Source organism: Schistocerca gregaria, chromosome X (assembly GCF_023897955.1).
Source record: "Schistocerca gregaria isolate iqSchGreg1 chromosome X, iqSchGreg1.2, whole genome shotgun sequence".
In the NCBI taxonomy this organism is placed as follows: domain Eukaryota; kingdom Metazoa; phylum Arthropoda; class Insecta; order Orthoptera; family Acrididae; genus Schistocerca; species Schistocerca gregaria.
Window position 1 is genome coordinate 642649659 of NC_064931.1, and position 24085 is coordinate 642673743.

The 24085-nt window shown below is 45.3% G+C and overlaps 1 protein-coding gene across 4 annotated transcripts in view; it reads left to right on the forward strand.

Moving 5' to 3' along the window:
• LOC126298667 (endothelin-converting enzyme homolog) overlaps positions 1 to 24085 on the forward strand; it is a 368726-nt gene that overhangs the window by 219978 nt on the left and 124663 nt on the right. For all 4 annotated transcript variants that reach the window (XM_049990097.1, XM_049990099.1, XM_049990098.1 and 1 more), the window contains exon 4: positions 20710 to 20919. In XM_049990097.1, coding sequence (XP_049846054.1) covers positions 20710 to 20919 — 210 coding nt within the window. The remainder of the gene's footprint in view (positions 1 to 20709; positions 20920 to 24085) is intronic.

The following is a 24085-nucleotide window of genomic DNA, read 5'->3' on the forward strand; positions in this document are numbered from 1 at the left end:
TGTAGCTCGATTTACACGTTAGATATAGCGCACAAGAAAGAGGTGTGCTCATTTGTTCGCTCATTCTTTGAATGTATATTTCAGGGTTCAGATTGTCACAGAACATTTGTATGACATGAACTTGAATACCGCTCAAACCTGCGAGGTCAGGTTGAACTGAAAAGAGAACACCATGTGTATATAAACACTGCCAGCGTGACTGGTGGCACGTTTATTTGCCTTGCGAGAGACTAAAGGAAATGCTGAAACAACAAGCACAGACTCTGAGAATGACGCCGTTTATCTGGTAGAAACTGATTTACTGAGGACTAGTTTTCGAGGAGGAAGTTTGGAATTTTGTTGAACCGCTACGTATTGCTCCGGTGCGGAACGTGGGTACAAGTCCGGTATGCAAATAGCTGGTTGTGGGCTACCTGGCACACGGCTCCCGTCGTTAACCCACCGGGCGAATTCGATCCGGGGCCAGCGCGTATCCCCCTGTCCCAGAGGCGGGCGCTTTTTCCAGTCTTTTTTCCTCTCTTCGCAGCAGTTCGTCACGTTATATTATTCAATTCACACCCGCAAGGGCGCTCAAGGGCGCAAGTCTTGAAACGCTGTAAACGTGTTCGGATATCCTGGCGGGTGTATTACTCCGGTAGATATCGCGACAGTAACATAACAGCTCGTACGGAGTCACTCTTACCGCACATCACCCGTGAATGAATCGGGAAAATTGCTTACTCAATGCTTCATAAAAGGTCTCTCTAATTCCAATTATACTGTAATATGCGTAGTATAGATAAAAATGTTGAAAGCCTTTCTACAGAATATTGGCCAAGAATTGTTTCTTCCTACTGAATATTGGCCGAGAATTGTTGCTAATATGAAAGCAAGGCTCCTCGTTTTGGCCTTGATGGACCAAGCCGGACAGACCGACCGCCGTTTCATCCTGGCGTCATCTGATGCGGTATGCAGGGGCGTGGGATCAGCACATCCTTCTCCAGGCCGTTGTCGACTTTCCTGATCTTGGAACCGGTACTTCTCATTCAAGTAGTTTCCCAGTTGGCCTCACAACGCTAAGTGCGCGGCGGTCCAGTCCTCTCACCAACGAAAAATTCCGCCGCGGTAACGGGAATCGAACCCGGGTCCTCCTCAAAGCGAATAGACGCTCTGACCACTGAGCTATGGAGGCGGACAATGCTAACATGTACAGCTGCACATAAACAGATATTTGGGCTGTAGTTTTTTGGGTAGACACTATACATTTTCATAACCGAAAATGGCTTAGAAATTATGCACGTTCGTCACTCAATTAATGCACCATATCTTACATATTGGGATTTCCAAAATTATGTGAACTAAAGATATCATCAGTCGATAAGCGGATATTCCAAAATATAGAAGTTCCTCAACAATATCGTATTATATGCATACAATGGATGATTAATTCCGCATTACAGTTTTGTAGCTTCATTTTATAAATGAAAGATATTCGTTCCGTAAACAGTTTGCAACATTCCCTTTAGATGAGCCCTTATAATTATTAAGTAGTCCGCGTATATGACATGCACGCAATTTATTAATATTTACCCTGGTGACATTTAAAATTAAATGGACTAGAAGCAAGGTCAGCCAGATCTTAAGAGAATTTGTTACCGTTTGTTTTAAAAGCCGATCCTAAATTTACAGTTCGTTGTGCACAGTGCGTCAACTATTGTAACGCGCATTTAAGCATATAAAAGAAGTTTTTGTCCTTAGATGTATATTCAGGAGTCGTGTTTCCACGCTGGTTTAAATCCGAGTTCATTGTATATCATGTGAACTCTTCATTAGAAAGCCATCGTAAGCAGTTCCTCCTTTGGGCATTAACGAACATTCCCTAATTCTATGTTAACCTTAAGGGGAAAATTTCGTCTTGTGGCATCACAGAGTTACGTGCCACCCAGTTATGCATTTTCTCCTTCTTGTCTACTTCTAAAAAAATAAAAATGAAGTCATGCTGTAAATAGGCTCAATTTTTGCAAAAGTCCCATGTTAATTTAGCAAAGCCTTACTAAGTTAGTGGAAACAATGGGATGGAAAGAAATGAAAGACTATAATATTGCTTCAATTTCTCTTTCGCGTTAAGTTATTACTGTAGTTAAGACTTTCTCACTTTTATTATTGTTACTTTTTTCGGAATTTACGCTTCAATAGAACAACTCCATTATCGGATAACTCAAAATTTGGGCAACCAGAGTAATATTTGCTAGAATGAAAATTAGCACTATATCTGTTTCACCCCATTAACAAATTTGATTAAGAATTAGTCGTTACCGAACTCGTTAAACTAAGAAAATCAATGCGTAACTCAAACTCTGAGGCAAGACGCACAGCGCGCTCCCAGTAGCAACTGTTGTACAAAAATATTGTTCCTCAGTGGCTTATCGCTGTGCTTTAAGTCTTAAGTTAATATTAGTACCCTGTTAATCTCACAGCTATGTACTGTGAAAACATTTACTGAGGCTGTAATGGTAGGTGAGGCTTTGGAATTCACTCCATGGAAGGTAGTTCTTGAAGCCTCACTATCTGAAAACACGTAATTTCCTACCTTGGCAGTTGGTGGACAGTTGAGACACTGGTCTCAAATTGAAGTAGACCCTGTATAGGGATTCTGATCCCCGTATGACCTCTAAGATTTAGGTTTCCCGTGGTTTCCGTAAATCGATCAGCACGAATGAAGGGATGTCCCCCATCCTTCTCTTGACCAAGTTTTTGCACCGTTTATAATGAACTCGTGGTGTATGAAAAGTTAAAACCTAATATTCCCCTCTTCATCCATGTCGTCTCCTAGGATCAGCTATTTTCTGGTGCTACATCTTCCCTAAATAGAACTGTGCCATTAGTAACAGTCTCCTCCTGAATAATAACTGCCCTATAACGCTTGTGGTAGGCTCGATTCGCATTTGATTTCTCTCTGTGAGGGAAGGCGTGCTGCATTGTATACTCTAGGGAGTTCTCAACCCAGACTTAAATGGGGTCGGATATGCGAAAAGCTAATTTCTTCGACAGGTGACTCTGCGCAGCTGTGCGTTACATCTTCCAAAGGTCAACGAACGTTGTGTTAACGAGGGCGCCGCTATCTACTTAGTTCCTTCTGGATCTAATGGTAGAACAGAATAAGCTGAGTTCCATAACATTGATTTTGGTGGTGGTAGGCGACCCTGTCTGAGGAAACCTATCTAACCTTCCATTTCATTCACCGACGAACAATTAAACTTTGTATATACACTCCTGGAAACTGAAATAAGAACACAGTGAATTCATTGTCCCAGGAAGGGGAAACTTTATTGACACATTCCTGGGGTCAGATACATCACATGATCACACTGACAGAACCACAGGCACATAGACACAGGCAACAGAGCATGCACAATGTCGGCACTAGTGCAGTGTATATCCACCTTTCGCAGCAATGCAGGCTGCTATTCTCCCATGGAGACGATCGTAGAGATGCTGGATGTAGTCCTGTGGAACGGCTTGCCATGCCATTTCCACCTGGCGCCTCAGTTGGACCAGCGTTCGTGCTGGGCGTGCAGACCGCGTGAGACGACGCTTCATCCAGTCCCAAACATGCTCAATGGGGGACAGATCCGGAGATCTTGCTGGCCAGGGTAGTTGACTTACACCTTTTAGAGCACGTTGGGTGGCACGGGATACATGGGGATGTGCATTGTCCTGTTGGAACAGCAAGTTCCCTTGCCGTTATAGGAATGGTAGAACGATGGGTTCGATGACGGTTTGGATGTACCGTGCACTATTCAGTGTCCCCTCGACGATCACCAGAGGTGTACGGCCAGTGTAGGAGATCGCTCCCCACACCATGATGCCGGGTGTTGGTCCTGTGTGCCTCGGTCGTATGCAGTCCTGATTGTGGCGCTCACCTGCACGGCGCCAAACACGCATACGACCATCATTGGCACCAAGGCAGAAGCGACTCTCATCGCTGAAGACGACACGTCTCCATTCGTCCCTCCATTCACGCCTGTCGCGACACCACTGGAGGCGGGCTGCACGATGTTGGGGCGTGAGCGGAAGACGGCCTAACGGTGTGCGGGACCGTAGCCCAGCTTCATGGAGACGGTTGCGAATGGTCCTCGCCGATACCCCAGGAGCAACAGTGTCCCTAATGTGCTGGGAAGTGGCGGTGCGGTCCCCTACGCCACTGCGTAGGATCCTACGGTCTTGGCGTTCATCCGTGCGTCGCTGCGGTCCGGTCCCAGGTCGACGGGCACGTGCACCTTCCACCGACCACTGGCGACAACATCGATGTACTGTGGAGACCTCACGCCCCACGTGTTGAGCAATTCGGCGGTACGTCCACCCGGCCTCCCGCATGCCCACTATACGCCCTCGCTCAAAATCCGTCAACTGCACATACGGTTGACGTCCACGCTGTCGCGGCATGCTACCAGTGTTAAAGACTACGATGGAGCTCCGTATGCCACGGCAAACTGGCTGACACTGACGGCGGCGGTGCACAAATGCTGCGCAGCTAGCGCCATTCGACGGCCAACACCGCGGTTCCTGGTGTGTCCGCTGTGCAGTGCGTGTGATCATTGCTTGTACAGCCCTCTCGCAGTGTCCGGAGCAAGTATGGTGGGTCTGACACACCGGTGTCAATGTGTTCTTTTTTCCATTTCCAGGAGTGTACATAGTAGCATGTAAACTAACCCTGAACTGAAACCCCAGGGTACGATATAGTTTAATTAGGAGGACGTTCCATTCAGAAAACGAAACTATTTGCAAAATTGTTGAAACAGTATTACTTTCATTGTTAAATCCTGTGAAGAGATACGTTGTAGTACACTCATGTGCAAAACTTACGGACGAAAGTAGCTTTCGCATGACGTGTCACGTAAACTAACACACCTCGATGAAGCTTGGATCATATAATACGTAAAAAAACTGCTATAGTATAGTATAGAAGGTAATTAAAAGAAATATTCAATGAGATAAACAGAAATGACATGTTTATTCAAAGAAAATAGTTACACTGAATTCATCGCGATTTATGATGGTCCTGTGGACATTAAAGAAGGCAGGATGTAGTTCTTGATAGGATATGTAATCACCACATGCTCTGCAGCGTGCTCCCAAATGGTTGAAATGGCTCTAAGCACTATGGGACTTAACATCTGAGGTCATCAGTCCCCTAGACTTAGAACTACTTAAACCTAAATAACATAAGGACATCACACACATCCATGCCCGAGGCAGAATTCGAACCTGCGACCGTAGCAGCAGCGCGGTTCTGGACTGAAGCGTGTAGAACTGCTCGGCCACAGCGGCCGGCAACGTGCTCCCCTTCCGGCACAAGACTGATAAGGAGCCTTAGTGGTAGGGTGTTCCATTCCTCCACCAGCGCAGCTGACAACTGCCAGGGGGCCATTGGTGCTGCAATACTTCTCCCCAATGCATCCCATACGTGCTCGATGGTATTTAAGTTGGGGTAACGGGCAGGCTAGTCCATTCATCGAATACCCTCTTGTTCCATGAGCTCCTCCAACTATGAAGTTCGATGTGGTCTCGCATTTTGATCCATAAATATAAGTCAGGGGCGAACGGACCCCAGAAATGACGCACGTTGGGGAAGAACGTAGGTATACCCATGCAACATTATGCCTCCCCGAACCACAACACCTAGACACCAAAATTATCATTTTCGACAATGTTCCTGGGTGCATTACATGTTCCCACCTATCGCAATATGAGGTTATGTCAACCATTGTCGAACATTCTGGACTACACTGCAGCAGTTCCTTCTATGTGTGGTACAGGTTTCATCGATCTTATTACTTGGCGGCAACACAAAATACGAAAGTTACTTTCATCCATAAGTTTTTAATCCACAGTAAGTGGACATCATCACATATGGCGTAGGCATAGTAGACCATGGCGTTAACTGGGAAAATATGTCCCTGGAGAGAGACGCCAAGCAGGGCAGTTCTGTCTGTAAAGGAGTTACTGACGAGAGTTGAGGGCAAAACTGAGCATAGACTACTGCTGGACGCCGTGAGTGAACACGTGGAATGTAAGGGGCGTCGAAGGGGTTGCCAGCTCTAAGGCGCTAGAGCAGCATTGGAGCGCCACTTAGCTGAATGGGTGGCGAAGCCTCTGTACCGACAGGTTTTAAAAGTGCTCAACAACGGTGAACGTGTGGCACTGTGTGTGTTGCCGGACTAGGGACTCTTAGAGGGACTCTCTGTCGTTTTATTCATGAATGTGTCAATATTGGACTCCCAATCACATCCACCCTGATGATTTTGCAGGAGGGCATGAAGTAGGAGTTCTGAAGAAGCTTTAACACCCTTCGCTGGTTCGGATCAGGTTCAAATGTCGTCGAATGATTTCGAACGGTCCCTAGTGGTTCCACTCTGTATACCAAAGCAAACAGTGTGGCAGCACTAGACTCTCAAGGGGACAGATCACTTTCAATGGCTCGCGATGTTTTTAGAGAATGGTTGAATCGTGCCCCAGGAGGGGAGGAGAGGGGGGTTCTCAACTCTGTCGGTCGTTGACAAACGGCGTTCCGTTGCTAATCGCTCTGGAAACTGTCGTTATCAAGAGCGAAATGTGGGAGAATCAACGCCCCAAGGGAAGGAGTGGTTACATTGACGCCCTTTATATGACCTCCTGAGGCCTCTCCGTGTCGATTCTGAGCGGTTGTGTGTCTGAAAAGTTTTCCTCTGCCACCCTTAAGAAAGCCGTAAGAAAGCCAAATTTAAAACTTATGCGTAGCAATGGGAAACAGTTACAGTGTTTCGAAATAGTGACCCTTTGACAGTTCTGTACAGTGTGTAAGTGATAATGCAAAAGGAATGAGTGTAGGTCTGTCGTATCTGAATGAATCATTTACCTACAAATATACCTCAAGAAAGGATCAACGCACTCCAGTGAAGTGAAATCTCATATCAAGGTAACAATGAACTGGTTTTTATTGTAGGCTTTGCAGCACAATTTCTACACTTGGAAATGTCAGTGTGGTTTTCATATCGCAAAATCTCTACATAACCCTCCGCACAATCAGATTCCATGTACAAGTACAGGCAGATCCAATAATACGGACACACATAAAAATTCGGTTGCCCTTAAGCATTAACACTTTTCAAACAAAGAACATTAGGCGTATTATACTTGTCGATGATGATCATGACGATGATTTGGGTTGAGGGGGGTGCTCGACATCATGGTCATCAGCGCCCTGACGAAAAGTCAGCATGCAGGTCTCATGGGTGGGGACGAAGGCTGTCCCCACATACGGAGCAGTTTATGATGTTCTAAAGTCTGCTGCCCACCCCCACAAATTTAGGGATGAGGCCTGACAGTTCACAAAATCTCAACACCCGTGTAACACTGGTATCGGTATCTGCGATGATGGTGGGCAGATCTCCAGCGAGACTGAGGGCTGCCATAATGTCAGTATACAGGACACACGTTGCCACAATATGCTGAACTGAGAGCGGCACGTCACAAACTTCACAGAATGGTGGATCCTCCCGCCGGAGGAGGAAGCCATGTGTGAAAGGGCTATGCCCTATGCGCAGTGTGGTACGCAAAACCTTCCGGCGGCGAGGCTGAGATGAAGTCCTCCAAGCCTTTGTGATCGATTTGAGGGACCGTTTGTTGTCTGTCACCTGCAACCAATCAATCTCCCACTGACGCATGATGGATCTGTCAGAAAATGAGATGATGGCGGGCAACTGGATGTGACGTTGATGGACAGCACTATGCCAACATGCTTCCTTGGCGTCTTTGTCGGCCATGTCGTTGACCTGTATCCCAATGTGGCCAGGTACCCAGAAAAAGATCACCTCCTTGCCTTGGTGTTGGAGCCGCTGTAAGGAGTCATGGATGAGCTGAATCAGCGGGTCTACTGGATACATTTGGTGAAGTACTTGCAGTGAACTAAGAGAGTCGGAACAGACAAGAAATCTTGTACAGTGATGTCTGTGAAACCTCTCCAGTGCCATCAGAATGCCAAATAACTCCGCATTATAATTTGTAAATTGTTATGGAAGACGCACTTTAAAAACCCTATCAGGGAAAACAGCAGAACAACCGAGAGCATTTTCCTGATGGGATCCATCTGTATAAATAACGATAAAACCGTGGTACATACTTAAAATAGACGAAAACAAAATTGTAGAAACAAATTCTGGAGTGCAAGTTTTCTTGTACTGTATCAAGCTTAAAATCACTTTGGGCCTCTGAAGATGCCAAGGCGGCAGTGCGTTCCATCCCTGGGTGTCTGAGAGACACAGATCCTTGAGACAGTCTGTAGCACGTATACCAAATGACTTGGTCGTTTGGATCCGATTCCTGAATAGTGGTACAAATGTGGGTTGGACCACTGAACTAATTGCCAATGACTGAGGTGACGCTGAGACTTTCAGCGGCTGTCGAGCCAAAAGGGTACGTCGCCGAATAGAGAGTGGTGGTTGACCAGCCCCTCTGCACACAGACTCGGAACTGGGCTGGTCCGAAAGGCTCCAGCCGATATCCGAATGTCCTCATGATGGACAGCGTCTAACATCCTGAGGTAGGAAGGACGGTCCGATCCGTAGACCACGCTGCCATAATCTAAGTGTGCAACGTACAGGGGTATAATGACTATGAAACTTCTTGTTTCATTACTGCTACCTGACTTCGGCTCTGTTTCAATGCGCGAATATACCCCAGTATCGTTTGCATCGAATTAATATGATAATATATTTTATTAATAAAGCTCTTATTGTATCAGTAGTTTGCTACCTACATGAATGATAATGCTTTGATTATGGTCTGTTATTAAATCTTACATTTATTCATTAAAAACAGGATGAGCAATATTCCTAGCCTAAAACATTACAATCAAATTAATTCCTTAAATTAACTATTCTAATATTGCCACAATGGAGACTATCAATAATCGTCCCTTTCCCTAACTTACGTAGGTTAATACTGGCCACGCAAGTGGTTTTACCGAAGTTCCACCTAGACGGACACAGAATTAGAGAGCTCAAGCAAAGAGCTAGTGGAACGCGTACGCAGTTTCAGTTACAGTGCCTTACTCTGCCAGCTGTTTGCTCTAACATCACCATAATTTCGAACGTAGATTACGACTGCCGTCCCAGGCACCAGCGAGATGTCGCCTTTCCCCTTGAGAGCTCTTGCGAAGCACAACCTAAGCGTCCGCCTCGCACCACCGCCGACACCAGAGTCCCGATCTTGTTGCCGCCAAACTACACCGTTCCTCGTACATGTATCCATACGCGTTTTTTGGTCAATCAGGACTGAATTTTCGCGCGGTTCTTGTTGCCACCAAACTTTGCCGAAACAGTCTCTCTCTGTCTCGCGCGCACGCCTTCTTCCTCTTCTTTCACCTGTGAGGTCTCAGGCTCCCCCAATTCCCCCTGTGGTCACAAGTGCCACTCAACCGACAAAGCAGCTGCCGTGTGAAGCACCGGCCACCTCGTTTGTTCGACATCACAAACAACTCTTTCCTGTGTCCGTCCAAACCACCTTCCCAATGATAATATGCACGGTTCTGAAATCTTACGTACCAGTATTAACCTTGATATGTTGATATTAGTATCGTTCTGTCAATGTCTCTATTCGCGTGGCATTTGTCATATATTATTTTCTGAATAAATATCATGTAAGGTGCTAAAATCTGCCACCTTACAAGCGTGATCGAACAAATGTCCTATAAAACTGCATGAGGCAGGACCTGTCAGCTCTCCATGTTTTCCCGCCAAGGCATTTCAAAATATTCAATGACTGGAAGCACTTTGTTCGTAGGTTCAAAATGATTCAAATGGCTCTGAACACTACGGGACTTAACTTTTGAGGTCATCAGTCCCCTAGAACTTAGAACTACTTAAACCTAACTAACCTAAGGACATCACACCCATCCATGCCCGAGGCAGGATTCGAACCTGCGACCGCAGCGGTCGCACGGTTCCAGACTGTAGCGCCTAGAACCGCTCGGCCACTTCGGCCGGATTGTTCGTAGATCTTTCAGGTGTGGGAGCCAAGTTAATTTCGAGTAAAATAATAAATCCCAAAAGTGCACAGTGTCTTGAAAACGTAAAATATTGTCCCCCATTGTGAGCACTCGTTGGTTAGAACTCCGACGAGCACGGTTAAATTGACACATGTAGTCTTCTCTGGTGAGAACCGAAAACCAGTTGTCCGGGTATAGGTTTCCAGCCTCTTAATGGTCAGAGGAAGAGTAGAAGATTGCAAAGTTATTCACAAACAAAGAGCATTTGACAGGGCTCCTGACTGCGGAGGAAATGACATTGATAGCGAGGGCATACAATGTGACATTGAGGAAACTGCCCTGGGACACCCCATTCTCCTGAACATAGCAATCAGACATGGCATCGCCAATGCGATAATCAAAACCCCGGTCCTCGAGAAGGGATTGGCGGCAGGCGTCCACATAGTCCGCATTCATGAAGTTGGCGAAGTATGCTGTACCTCCAAGTAGTGACATATGCTTTTATGGAGGTCAAGAAACACACAAACAAAATGGTTTCGGCGTAAGAAGGACTCCTATATCGCCGTCTCCAGTAGAGTTAAGTTGTTAAGGGTGGAACGGTTGCGCCTGAAACGGCACTTGGAGCGGGTCAGGTGTTCTCGGGAATCGAGCAGCCAGACGAGGCGGCGGTTGACCATGCATTCGAGAGTCTCGCCCATACAAGTGGTAAGGGCGACACTTCGATAACTGTTGGGGGCGCTACGGTCCTTGCCTGGTTTCCAGAATGGAATTAATATTGCTTCCTTCCAAGTCGTGGGGTACTGTCCATCAAACCAGATCTGATTGAAGCAAGAGAGGATGTGTTCTTTCACTTCAGGAGACAGATGACAAAGCATGGTATAATGGATCTCATCAGGTCCTGGAGCACAGTCTCTGGCTGCAGACAAAGCTGATTACAGTTCCCACATTGAGAACGGAAGATTGTAGACTTTCTCATTATGCGAGAAGAAATTGAGCTTCCTCATCTCTACAGTCCTACGGAACACCTGAAAAGCAGGAACTTGTCTGGATGATGTAGTAACAGTAAAGAAGTGTTCAGCTGAAACGTGAGCCATGTCTTCTGTATACTTGTGGACTTGCACTATGATAAGACAGCACATGTAGCCGGCCGGAGTGGTCGAGCGGTTCTAGGTGCTACTGTCTGGAGCTGCGCGACCGCTACGGTCGCAGGTTCGAATCCTGCCTCGGACATGGGCGTGTGTGATGTCTTTAGGTTAGTTAGGTTTAAGTAGTTCTAAGTTCTAGGGTACTGATGACCACAGCAGTTAAGTCCCATAGTGCTCAGAGCCATTTTGAACTGCACATGTAAATTCTCTTAAGGACGAGATATATGAAGTAACGAAACATATTAACAACTCGATGGAAATGAATGAAAGTTCGGAAGCATGTCGACGGAGGTCTCTCAGTTGTGTACAGAAAGCTGGTGTGACGTCAGCGTGATTATAGCTCCAAATATGGCTATTCCCATAAAACGAGGCAGTTGAAGGAACGGGAAAAGTGTGTGTCAGCAAGCAGTTACGGTACACTGTGGTACTATTCTTCATTACAACATAGTACGGAGACAACATTTCGATGACTTCATAAGAGGGAGAATCATCGGGAAACTGGAAGAAGAATGAAGTGTGACGAGCGTAGTCCAGGAGTTTGGTATCGCACACAGCTCTGTTTCAAGTGCATGAGAAGCGTTCCGAAGCACAAACACTGCCCCCAAAGGAAAGAAGGGGGTCGAATACGGTCAACTACAGCTACACTGTGCAACAGGCAATAAGGGACTAACGTCAAACAGCGGGTGCAACTGGAACCACATTGAACAGGACTGCAAGGCACACAATCTTATACTCCACAGTGGCACGGCAACTGCAACGGGGTGGTCTCTCTCCCTGACGACCTTCATATGGTGAGAGCTGGGAACACTAAATGCACGCAGGAACATTGTCTAACATAATTTTATTGGTCCAAGTGTTATGTTGTGAGGCGGCATAATGTTGCATGGCCGTAACAACCGCGGTACATTCACCGATCAATTTTATTCCTTATGTGCGTCTTTTCGGGGGTGCATTCATTTTACTGGATGACAATGTGCGACCCCATCGAACTACGAAGGTGGGGGAGCTCTTGGAACTGGCCTACCCGTTTCCACTATTTAAATCCGATCGAGCCCGTATGCGGTGCGTTGGGGAGACGTATTGCAGCACATCCACACGCACCAATGACCACCCAGCAGTTGACAGACGCGCTGGTGCAGGAATGGAACACCCTACCACAAGAACTCCTTGCCAACCTCGTGGCCAGCACGGGAGCACGTTGCAGAGCACGAACTGCCGTCGGTGATGATCACTCATCCTATTAAGAATCGTGTCCAGCCTTTGCAATGTCCAGAGGACCTTCATAAACCACGGTGACTTCAGTAATTATTTTCTTTGAATAAGGCATGTCATTTCTGTTCGTCTCATTACGTATTTCTTTCACTTACCTTCTGTACTGTACTGTAATATACTATAACAGTTATTGCTGTGTATGGTCCACGTTTGAGCGAGGTATGTTAGTTGACAGTGACACATTATGTGGGCCGGCCGGGGAGGCAGAGCGGTTCTAGGCGCTACAGTCGGGACCCGCGCGACCGCTACTGTCGCAGATTCGAATCCTGCCTCGGGCATGGATGTGTGTGATGTCCTTAGGTTAGTTAGGTTTAAGTAGTTCTGATTTCTAGGGGACTAATGACCTCAGAAGTTAAGTTCCATAGTGCTCAGAGCCATTTGAACACATTTGTGAAAGTTACTTTCGTACGTAAGTTTTGCGCACTAGTGTAGTATAGCGAAATCCATGATAGTTTCTACAGGATAAGTCGATTTTCAAAACGTTTATAATATGCGACGCATGTAAACGTTCCATAATTCTACAACCGATTGTCATTAGCTATATAGGCCTAAGTAATGGGTATCCCTCTGACTGTCCTTCCTGAAATAGGAGTTAGCCAGCGCCATTTTGCAAGCGCCTATAACGCTTCGTTTCCTAAGCGATGTATGAGATATTCCATTTTTAGCCTTCTTCCCTCTGTGGTCATGTTTATCATGTGGGCTGTAACCCCTAGTCGTTGGATATAATTCTCTCTGAAATGTGGAGAGAAATTGATTTTACTCCGTTTCAGAGTAATCGCTTCTTCCCCCATCGTCAGCGATTAAAGGAAACCATGGTACATCTAAAGCAGGACTCTCATTATAGAGTGTTTCAGAAAGGCACAGACGTAAGTGTTTCCTAGGACGAGATTTTTAGCTCCTTCGCATGTTGTCCTGACTTTATTCACATTACACTGCAGTACAGACGCCATCGTATGCCAATTTACGCTCATTAGGTGAACACGGTAAGTGCCATAACTTCCCAGAAACTTCGCTCAGTGGAAGAGGGGCCTAAATATGCGAATACATTTTTCGGTTTATGCGTAGATACTCGACTGATGCTGAAAAAAAAAACCGCGAAGGTTTACGACGTATTTCAGATGCATTTCAGCGCATGAGAAGCTCACATACTGAATAGCGTCGCAGCCTTTCACTTTTGCGTCTCATATTCGAAATCCGATTATTGTTTTTATTTTATTTTCATTTATCTACTATACGAATGTTTCTTATCAAGTTAGGGGATACAAGGGAGTAAAATTAATTGTAAAATTATAACTAGGTTTCACAAGAAGTGTCATTCATTTATTATAGAATATATATGTCTGCATGGTGTATTCAGGACTAACACTCTTTTTAAATTCTCATATTTTAATTTTTCATTTTTATATCAATTCTTATATTTAATTCTTATGCTTTTTCTTCAGGAAGATTTGGTGCAAACCCTTGGATGATATCAATAATAAAAATTCCGAACACCACAAGTATCACGCGAAGGCAGGTTTGCAAAAGCGACATTTCTTGGGTTTACCACACTCGGGAAAGAAACTTCGTCATTACTGCTAAAGATTTACTACTTTGGCAATAGTTTCGGGACAGACCAAGCATAACAGACAACTTTTCCATAATCTGGCGTTTGCTATTGATTAGGAACAGGAATTTCATCGGTAACAATTTCAAATAATTTTGCCATTTACATAAGGACAACGCTATTTCATTATACATTGTAAAACATCTGCGTAGTAATCTTCTACAGAGGTGGGTAGATAAATGAAAAAATAAATAAATGAAATAAAGTAGAACAATAATCGGGTTTCGGACATGGGGTGTAAAAGTGAGAGGCTGCGACTGCAGCCACTGTGCCACTAGTTGGGCTAGGCTTATCACGGGGTTAAAAGACATCTAAATTACGTCGAAAACTTTGACGGTCGTTTCCTCAGAAACGGTCGAGTGTCTACGGATAAGCCGAGACACGTGTTCGCTTGTTTGGACCTCTCTTCCACTGAGCGAAGTTTCTGAGAAATAGGGTCATGGCACTTGCTGTGTTCTCCTCGTTAGCAGTGAAGAAATGTTAGGCATGTCTTTAAAAGAGCGCCCTCGTTACTTTGGAACGCTGTAGATAGGTATGAACTAGTGCCAGGCGGTCATGTGACCGTCCGTCACTGGCAGTGAAGTACTTGCCAGTCGGTTGTATGGGATTAGCGCGTGAGATGAATCGACGTGGAGACGTCACAGAATGGCAGAAAACTGTCGACTTCGGGCGTACCCGTAGTTTAATGATTTACTCGACTAGTTGTTGTACCAATGAGGGCTGTCCAGCGAGTCTAGGACTGGTGTACCACTCGCAGCCCTGTATCACGGCGTAAGAACAGTGGACGTAAAAGGATCCTAACTGACAGGGACTGGAGAAAAGTGTCACGGCAGTCGGCTTTAAACCCGATCGGAATTGCTACTGTAATTGAATGCAGTACTATCTCGACCAGTTTCCGGGCGATCGTTGCGAAGAGATTGCATGCAATGCATATTTCTTGTCGCGTACCTCGCAATATGTCATTGCTTACAGCAGCACATAAACCAGCGGGTCTTCATTGGGCAAAACAACGCAGAAAGTAGACAATAGTTGACTGGAGCCATGTAGTGTGGTTACAAGAGTGGCGGTTTTGCCTATTTTCAATTGATTCAAGGCGTCGAATGCACAGACGGCCCAATGACGAGTTGAGCCCACACTGAATGGGGGACGTAGTTTAGGCTGGAGATGGTTTTGCGATGTTTTGCAGGTGTTTTTCGTATCATGACTTTGGCCTACTTGCAACGGCGCGGTTATGTGTTCGTCCCACAGAAAATGTCCACTCACCCTTCGGTTATACCTTCTTGTGCATTCCAATCCACACGCTTGTCCTGTTAGAAGACGAATAATGTTTCTCTACTGGAGAAGCTGCAGTGGAACTAGCAGCCTCATACGATTCTAAAGGGTGCGTCAAGTTTTCCTTTATCAGGTTAACTGAGCGACTGAGTAAAAGTAAAGTCTTCGAATGAAATTTGAACTATATTCGCGCTTCTTTGTTGCAAAATAACCGCCAAATCCGTGCAAATTAGAACTTATAGTTTCGCCATCACGATCACTCTTATTCAGCCAGCTTATAGTATTTGCCGATCTGTTACCGGAAAAATTACAGAACGGATTGTCTGTAACAGAATGCTCGCTTAAATATTCCATCACTCAAGCCATTTGAACATTTAGTTTTCGGTCCTAACTTGCACAATGCGCCACGCGGAATTTAGTTTATTCAAAAGCCACAGCTTACATATTAAAGCCAGAATTTTGCGCCTTCGTCTTTATCACTGCCCGCGATTACGTTTTGGCACTCGACGGTCAAATTTAAATCGCAATTACATAAATTATTACATCTATTCAGGGCTCCTGATTCACTCGTTCGATCGTTATGGTGCCTGAGCTTCGAACTGAACCTAGACTCCAGAAAGAAATTCTTTAGCTCACAAAAGCGCGCGAATGTACTCTCTTCTCCTAGGCTGAAAAACGTTGCATCCAATGATATGTCAGTGTAAAGCCGCGCTATTGCGCTTCTTTCACATTGGACCAATCGCAACTTAATAGTTTTTGTGAACAGTTTATTAAAAGAAACAATTAATAAAATCCACAAATATCAAAATAAAATCCTCTTTAGATAACTGAATTATCGTAAAATGTTTCTTGTTTCTCCATTCCATAAATTGGCGAATTACACTTTACAAATTTCCCCTGAGCTTATGATTCACACTCTCTGTACAAATACGTCTGAAACAGTACCTTTTCCTCAGTTAACAGTCAACGTAATATTCATTTATTATATTACCTGGCATTCGCACTTTCATTCACACTAATAACTAAACATATTAAATCAACAATAATTGATAAAAAACGTAATATAGTTTCATTTCCCAATACATGGTTTTGACTACATACAAGGGAAACTACGCAGCGCACACCCCTCACATTTAGTGGTAAAATGTCCCAGTGAATAGCCCGTCAAAAACTGAACATAGATCAGGCACGAAGGAGCTGTACTGAGCTGTGAAATAACAAGCAAAATATAAACGGTTAGCCGTCCAAATTCAAGATGTGGAGCGCCGAGCGCATTCGCATTGTAAGACCTTCGACGTCGTCGTTGTGTGGTCACGATGGTGGACTATAAAGCGGCAAATCCGTGTTCAGATCTCCCTTGTGCTCCAGTTTTTTTGTCCACAAAATTATGAAATTTCCGTCCGGTCATTGACGTGTCTGTTCCCCTTCTGTAGTCTTGACAATTGTGATATTGTACATTGGTTATAAAATATGAGTCATTTGGTAAAAATACACTACTGTCGCAAGTAAATGCGAAAAACAGTGAAAGCAAGCGAGATGATGCATAGACCTCTCACAGAAATGAAAACCAGAAATAAGCGGGTGTGAACTTTGTTACAACATGGACTTCGAGAGTCAAACTTCCAAAACGGAACGCAAGAGTCATAGCATGTGGTACTTGTATAGAACAAATAGGAGGTATGTACGCCTGGAGGTTCCTTCCACACTCCCGCTGTTGCAAACGGATGTTATACGACGACACAGACACAACTTGGAATACAGCAAACAGACACGTCAATGATCATAAGGACAGTTAGTAATTTTGTGATTTTTTTAAAAAAATAGGTGCACGAGGGTGATTTGAACACGGATCTTGTGCTTCGTAACCCAACACCATGACCAAACGCTCAGGACGCCGCAGTTATTGACGATCTTTCGATGTTGCTCTTCTTGACCTTCGACCGTTCACTGCTTCTACTTGGCTTTTTTTATCACAATTCAGTACACCTTCTTCCTGTTGTCATGCTTGATCTGTGTTCAGTTTTTGACGGGTTACCCACTCGGCCATCTTACCACTAAATCTGAGGGGGAAGCGATGGGGAGTTTCCCTTGTTAGGATTTCATAGTTGGTAAGATGCTAACACTTTTCGGCCACAGCCATCGCTATTATGAACTGCTGCTGGATCGGAATGCACATTTGTTACAAAAGTTGTGACACATCGTCTGTATGAAGCTAACAGCTGCCGTCCGACTTATATAGGTGCGATTCAATGCGCTACGTCCCACACACATCCTGGTTACCGTTAATTTTGGAACATATTTTTGAAAATTTATCAATTTCATTAATTTATTTCTCTAATGGATGAAATTCATTATATATTTTATTTAATATGAGGTTCTGTCTATCTGTGCATGAGAAATGAAGATCAACAACAACACTTACTATTACTACAACAACTACTACCACGAACTCAGACCTTTTCTTTGGAGAATGAGCTCTAGTGCACCAGACGACAATGACACGTGTTTCCTGCTCGGTGACGCCTCATTTTATGCAGTACAAAAGAACCATACCCTACTATGTGCCACGTCACGGGGAAGCCTGAACACTAGTCTACTCTCCACAATTACACAACTACATGCCCGCCACTGTGACTCGTTCCATGCCGTCTACAGGCACCAGAAGTTCCTATTAGTTTCGAAGTCGTAAATCACAGCTTTTGAGCCCTGTGATCTTATGAAACGCCACTCTGAATTAATACATCTTGCGCACTAGATGCCTATGGAATATCACCTCAGTTGTGCGACTGGATTCGTGATTTCTTGTCAGAATGGTCACGGTTCGTAGTAACAGACAGAAAGTCATCGAGTAAAGCAGAAGTAATATCCGGCGTACACCCGAGGAAGTGTTAAAGGCCCTCTATTGTTCCTGAACTATTTTAATGACATAGGAGATAATCTGAGTAGCCGCCTTAGTTTGTTTGCAGATGAGGCTGTCATTTACTGTCTTGTAAAGTCAGCAGATGACCAAAACGAGTTGCAAAATGATTTATCTAAGATATCTTTATGGTGCAAAAAGCGGCAATAAAGAAAAATGTGAAGTTATTCACATGAGTACTAAAAGAAATCTGCTAAATTTCGATTGCGCGATAAGCCACACAAATCTGAAGGCAGTAAATTTAACTAAATACTTAGGGATTACAATTATAGATAATATTGTGGATAGAGCAAACCAAAGGCTGCTATTTATTGGCAGAACACTTAGAAGGTGCAACAGGTATACTAACGAAACTGCTTACACCACGCTTGTCCGCCCTATTCTGGAGTATTGCTGTGTGGTGTGGTATCCGCATTAGATGGGACTGACGGATGACATGGGAAAAGTACAGAAAGGGCAGCTCGTTTTGTATTACCACAAAATAGAGGCGATAGTGCCACAGACATGATACCTGAGTTGGAGTGGCAACCATTAAAACAAAGGCGTTTTCCGTTGCGGCGGGATCTTCTCATGAAATTTCGATCACCAGTTTCATCCTCCCATTGCGTTAACATTCTGTTGGCATCCACCTGCATAGGGAGGAATAATCATCACAATAAAATAAGAGAAATGAGGGCTCGCACAGAAAAATTTACGTGTTCGTTTTTCACGCATGCCGTTCAAAAGTGGAACGGCAGAGAGCTTGAAGGTGGTTCATTGAAACATCTTCCAGGCATTTTATTGTGAATAGCACAGTAATCACGTAGATGTAGATGTAGAAAAAGATTTATTGCAGCTCTGAGTATCGTTACAAAGACAGTTATTTATGTACTGAAGTGCTTGTATTAGTCTGAAGATTTATTTAATTATTTACAGTGTTACTATTCACGTATAGCAGACGTCGTATGCCTTTACGATATTTTTTGCCCATCAGTGCACAGATGTATTCTCAAACTTAACGATTTTAAGTACACTCCTGGAAATTGAAATAAGAACACCGTGAATTCATTGTCCCAGGAATGGGAAACTTTATTGACACATTCCTGGGGTCACATGATCACACTGACAGAACCACAGGCACATAGACACAGGCAACAGAGCATGCACAATGTCGGCACTAGTACAGTGTATATCCACCTTTCGCAGCAATGCAGGCTGCTATTCTCCCATGGAGACGATGGTAGAGATGCTGGATGTAGTCCTGTGGAACGGCTTGCCATGCCATTTCCACCTGGCGCCTCAGTTGGACCAGCGTTCCTGCTGGACGTGCAGACCACGTGAGACGACGCTTCATTCAGTCCCAAACATGCTCAATGGGGGACAGATCCGGAGATCTTGCTGGCCAGGGTAGTTGACTTACACCTTCTAGAGCAAGTTGGGTGGCACGGGATACATGCGGACGTGCATTGTCCTGTTGGAACAGCAAGATACCCTTGCCGGTCTAGGAATGGTAGAACGATGGCTTCGATGACGGTTTGGATGTACCGTGCACTATTCAGTGTCCCCTCGACGATCACCAGAGGTGTACGGCCAGTGTAGGAGATCGCTCCCCACACCATGATGCCGGGTGTTGGCCCTGTGTGCCTCGTTCGTATGCAGTCCTGATTGTGGCGCTCACCTGCACGGCGCCAAATACGCATACGACCATCATTGGCACCAAGGCAGAAGCGACTCTCATCACTGAAGACGACACGTCTCTATTCGTCCCTCCATTCACGCCTGTCGCGACACCACTGGAGGCGGGCTGCACGATGTTGGGGCGTGAGCGGAAAACGGCCTAACGGTGTGCGGGACCGTAGCCAAGCTTCATGGAGACGGTTGCGAATGGTCCTCGCCGATACCCTAGGAGCAACAGTGTCCCTAATTTGCTGGGAAGTGGCGGTGCGGTCCCCTACGGCACTGCGTAGGATCCTACGGTCTTGGCGTGCATCCGTGCGTCGCTGCAGTCTGGTCCCAGGTCGACGGGCACGTGCACCTTCCGCCGACCACTGGCGACAACATCGATGTACTGTGGAGACCTCACGCCCCACGTGTTGAGCAATTCGGCGGTACGTCCACCCGGCCTCCCGCATGCCCACTATACTCCCTCGCTCAAAGTCCGTCAACTGCACATACGGTTCACGTCCACGCTGTCGCGGCATGCTACCAGTGTTAAAGACTGCGATGGACTCCGTATGCCACGCCAAACTGGCTGACACTGACAGCGGCGGTGCACAAATGCTGCGCAGCTAGCGCCATTCGACGGCCAACACCGCGGATCCTGGTGTGTCCGCTGTGCCGTGCGTGTGATCATTGCTTGTACAGCCCTCTCGCAGTGTCCGGAGCAAGTGTGGTGGGTCTGACACACCGGTGTCAATGTGTTCTTTTTTCCATTTCCAGGAGTGTAATTTACAGCTCTGAAATGTTGCACTCCAGCGAATGGAGAAACTCAGTGTTTCCCGATTGTCGACAGAGGAAGCGTACTGCGTGACCATGTCGTGCGTGACGGCGGCGGCGTCGGTGCTGAGCCTGATGGACGAGACGGCCGACCCGTGCACGGACTTCTACCAGTACGCGTGCGGCGGCTGGGTGCGCGCCAACCCCATCCCCGACAGCAAGTCCATGTGGGGCACCTTCGTCAAGCTCGAGCAGCAGAACCAGCTCGTCATCAAGAACGTACTAGGTAAGCTATCAACCAAAAAATTCTCACCAGGTTAAGTGAGGTTGAAAACATCGACATATTTAAATCTCTAAAACGTTATAGATTAATTCTCTTCAGCCATATGAATGCTAAATACACTGCTGGCCATTAAAATTGCAACACAAGGAAGGATAGCAAGTGCTGAGGGTTCCCTTATTGTGCGTACACGCAAGGACATAAGAAGAGGACTCGCCACGTAGGAATTATCCGAATCGGACAGGTAGATATGAAGTACATGCACAGACGAACAAATGATTACAATTTCAAAAAAACTGGATGATTTACTCAAGAGAAAGACCTTAAACTGGGCAAGTAAATAATGCGTTGTTTACCTGTGATCCTTATGCAAGCAGATATTCGGATTGGCGTTGATTGAAATATTGAAAAAGGTAGGAAGATTTATCTGTTTAGCAAAAGTGACAAAAAGCAGATTTCAGAGTACTGGACGGCTCAACACAAAAGTTTTATCTCAAGTACAGATAGTGTTGAGGATCAGTGGACAAAATTCAAAACCATTGTACAATATGCATTACATGAGTATGTGCCAAGCAAGATCGTAAGAGATGGAAAAGAGCCACCGTGGTACAACAACCGAGTTAGAAAACTGCTACAGAAGCAAAGGGAACTTCACAGCAAACATAAACATAGCCAAAGCCTTGCAGACAAACAAAAATTACACGAAGCGAAATGTAGTGGGAGGAGGGCTATGCGAGGTGCGTTCAATGAATTCGAAAGTAAAGTTCTATGTACTGACTTGGCAGAAAATTCTAAGAAATTTTGGTCTTACGTCAAAGCGGTAGGTGGATCAAAACAAAATGTCCAGACACTCTGTAACCAAAATGGTACTAAAACAGAGGATGACAGACAAAGGCTGAAATCCTAAATGTCTTTTTCCAAAGCTGTTTGACAGAGGGAGACTGCACTGTAGTTCCTTCTCTCGATTGTTGCACAGATGACAAAATGGTAGGTATCGAAACAGATGACAGAGGGATAGAAAAACAATTAAAATCGCTCAAAAGAGGAAATTCCGCTGGACCTGATGGGATACCAGTTTGATTTTACACAGAGTATGCGAAGGAACTTGCCCCCCTTGTTGCAGCGGTGTACCGTAGGTCTCTAGAAGAGCGTAGTGTTCCAAAAGATTGGAAAAGGGCACAGGTCATCCCCGTTTTCAAGAAGGGACGTCGAACAGATGTGCAGAACTATAGACCTATATCTCTAACGTCGATCAGTTGTAGAATTTTGGAACATGTATTATGTTCGAGTATAATGACTTTTCTGAACACTAGAAATCTACTCTGTAGGAATCAGCATGGGTTACGAAAAAGACGATAATGTGAAACCCGGCTCGCGCTATAGGTCCATGAGACTCAGACGGCCATAGACACGTGTTCCAAGGTAGATGCCGTGTTTCTTGACTTCCGCAAGGCATTCAATACAGTTCCCCACAGTCGTTTAATGAACAAAGTAAGAACATATGGACTATCAGACGAATTATGTGATTGAATTCAAGAATTCCTAGATAGATGAACGCAGTACGTCATTCTCAAAGGAGAGAAGTCTTCCGGAGTAAGAGTGATTTCAGGTGTGCCGCAGGGGAGTGTCGTAGGACAATTGCTATTCACAGTATAAATAAGTGACCTTGCGGATAACATCGGAAGTTCACTGAGGCTTTTTGCGAATGATGCTGTAGTATATCGAGAGATTGTAATAATGAAAAATTGTACTGAAATGCAGGAGGATCTGCAGCGAATTGACGCATGGTGCAGGGAATGGCAATTGAATCTCAGTGTAGACAAGTGTAATGTGCTGCGAATTCATAGAAAGAAAGGTTCTTTATCATTTAGCTACAATATAGCAGGTCAGCAACTGGAAGCAGTTAATTCCATAAATTATTTGGGAGTAGGCATTAGGAGTGATTTAAAATGGAATGACCATATAAAATTAATCATCGGTAAAGCAGATGCCAGACTGGGATTCATTGGAAGAATCCTAAGGAAACGCATTCCGAAAACAAAGAAAGTAGTTTCAGTACACTTGTGCGCCCACTGCTTGAATACTGCTCACCGGTGTGGGATCCGTACCAGATAGGGTTGATAGAAGAGATAGAGAAGATCCAAAGGAGAGCAGCGCGCTTCGTTACAGGATCATTCAGTAATCGCGAAAGCGTTACGGATATAATAGATAGACTCCAGTGGAAGACTCTACAAAAGAGACGCTCAGTAGCTCGGTACAGGCTTTTGTTGAAGTTTCGAGAACATACCTTCACCGAGGAGTCAAGCAGTATATTGCTTCCTCCTACCAATGTGTCGCGCAGAGATCATGAGGATAAAATCAGAGAGATTAGAGCCCACACAGAGGCATACCGACAATCTTTGTTTTCACGAACAATACGAGACTGGAACAGAAGCGGGAACCGATAAAGGTAACCAAAGTACAATCCGCCACACATCGTAAGGTGGCTTTCGGAGTGTAGATGTAGATGTAGATTGATGTAGTTGTTGGAAGTCCCCTTGAGGGTCAATTTCTGTTCAGTTGAACAGGTAGATCGTCAAATTCCCGACATGGTTGGAGGGCCCTGCCAAATGTTCCATACGTTCTCAGTTGAGGAAGATGCAGTGACTTTGCTGCTGAAGGTAGAGCTTGGCAAACACGAAGACAAGCAGTAGAAACTCTTGCCGTGTGCGGGAAAGTGTAAACCCAGGATGGCTTGCCATAAAGGGCAACGAAAGGGGTCGTAGAATATCATCGGCGTACCGCTGTGGTGTAAGGGTCCCGCAGATGACAACCAAATCAGTCCTGATATGAAAAGAAAGACACCCCAGACCATGACACCTGTAGTCGGCCTGTATGGCGGGTGACCACATATGGCCCGACTGGGGTGCCATTTCTTTTCATAGCAGATTTTAAATGGCTCTGAACACGATAGGACTTAACTTCAGAGGTCATCTGTCTCCTAGAACTTAGACCTACTTAAACCTAACTAACCTAAGGACAACACACACATCCATGCCCGAGGCATGATTCGAACCTGCGACCGTAGCAGTCGCGCGGTTTCACACTGTAGCGCCTAGAACCGCTCGGCCACTCAAGCCGGCTCATAGCAGGGCCCTATGGTTGTCATCGGGAACACCCATACACCACAGCG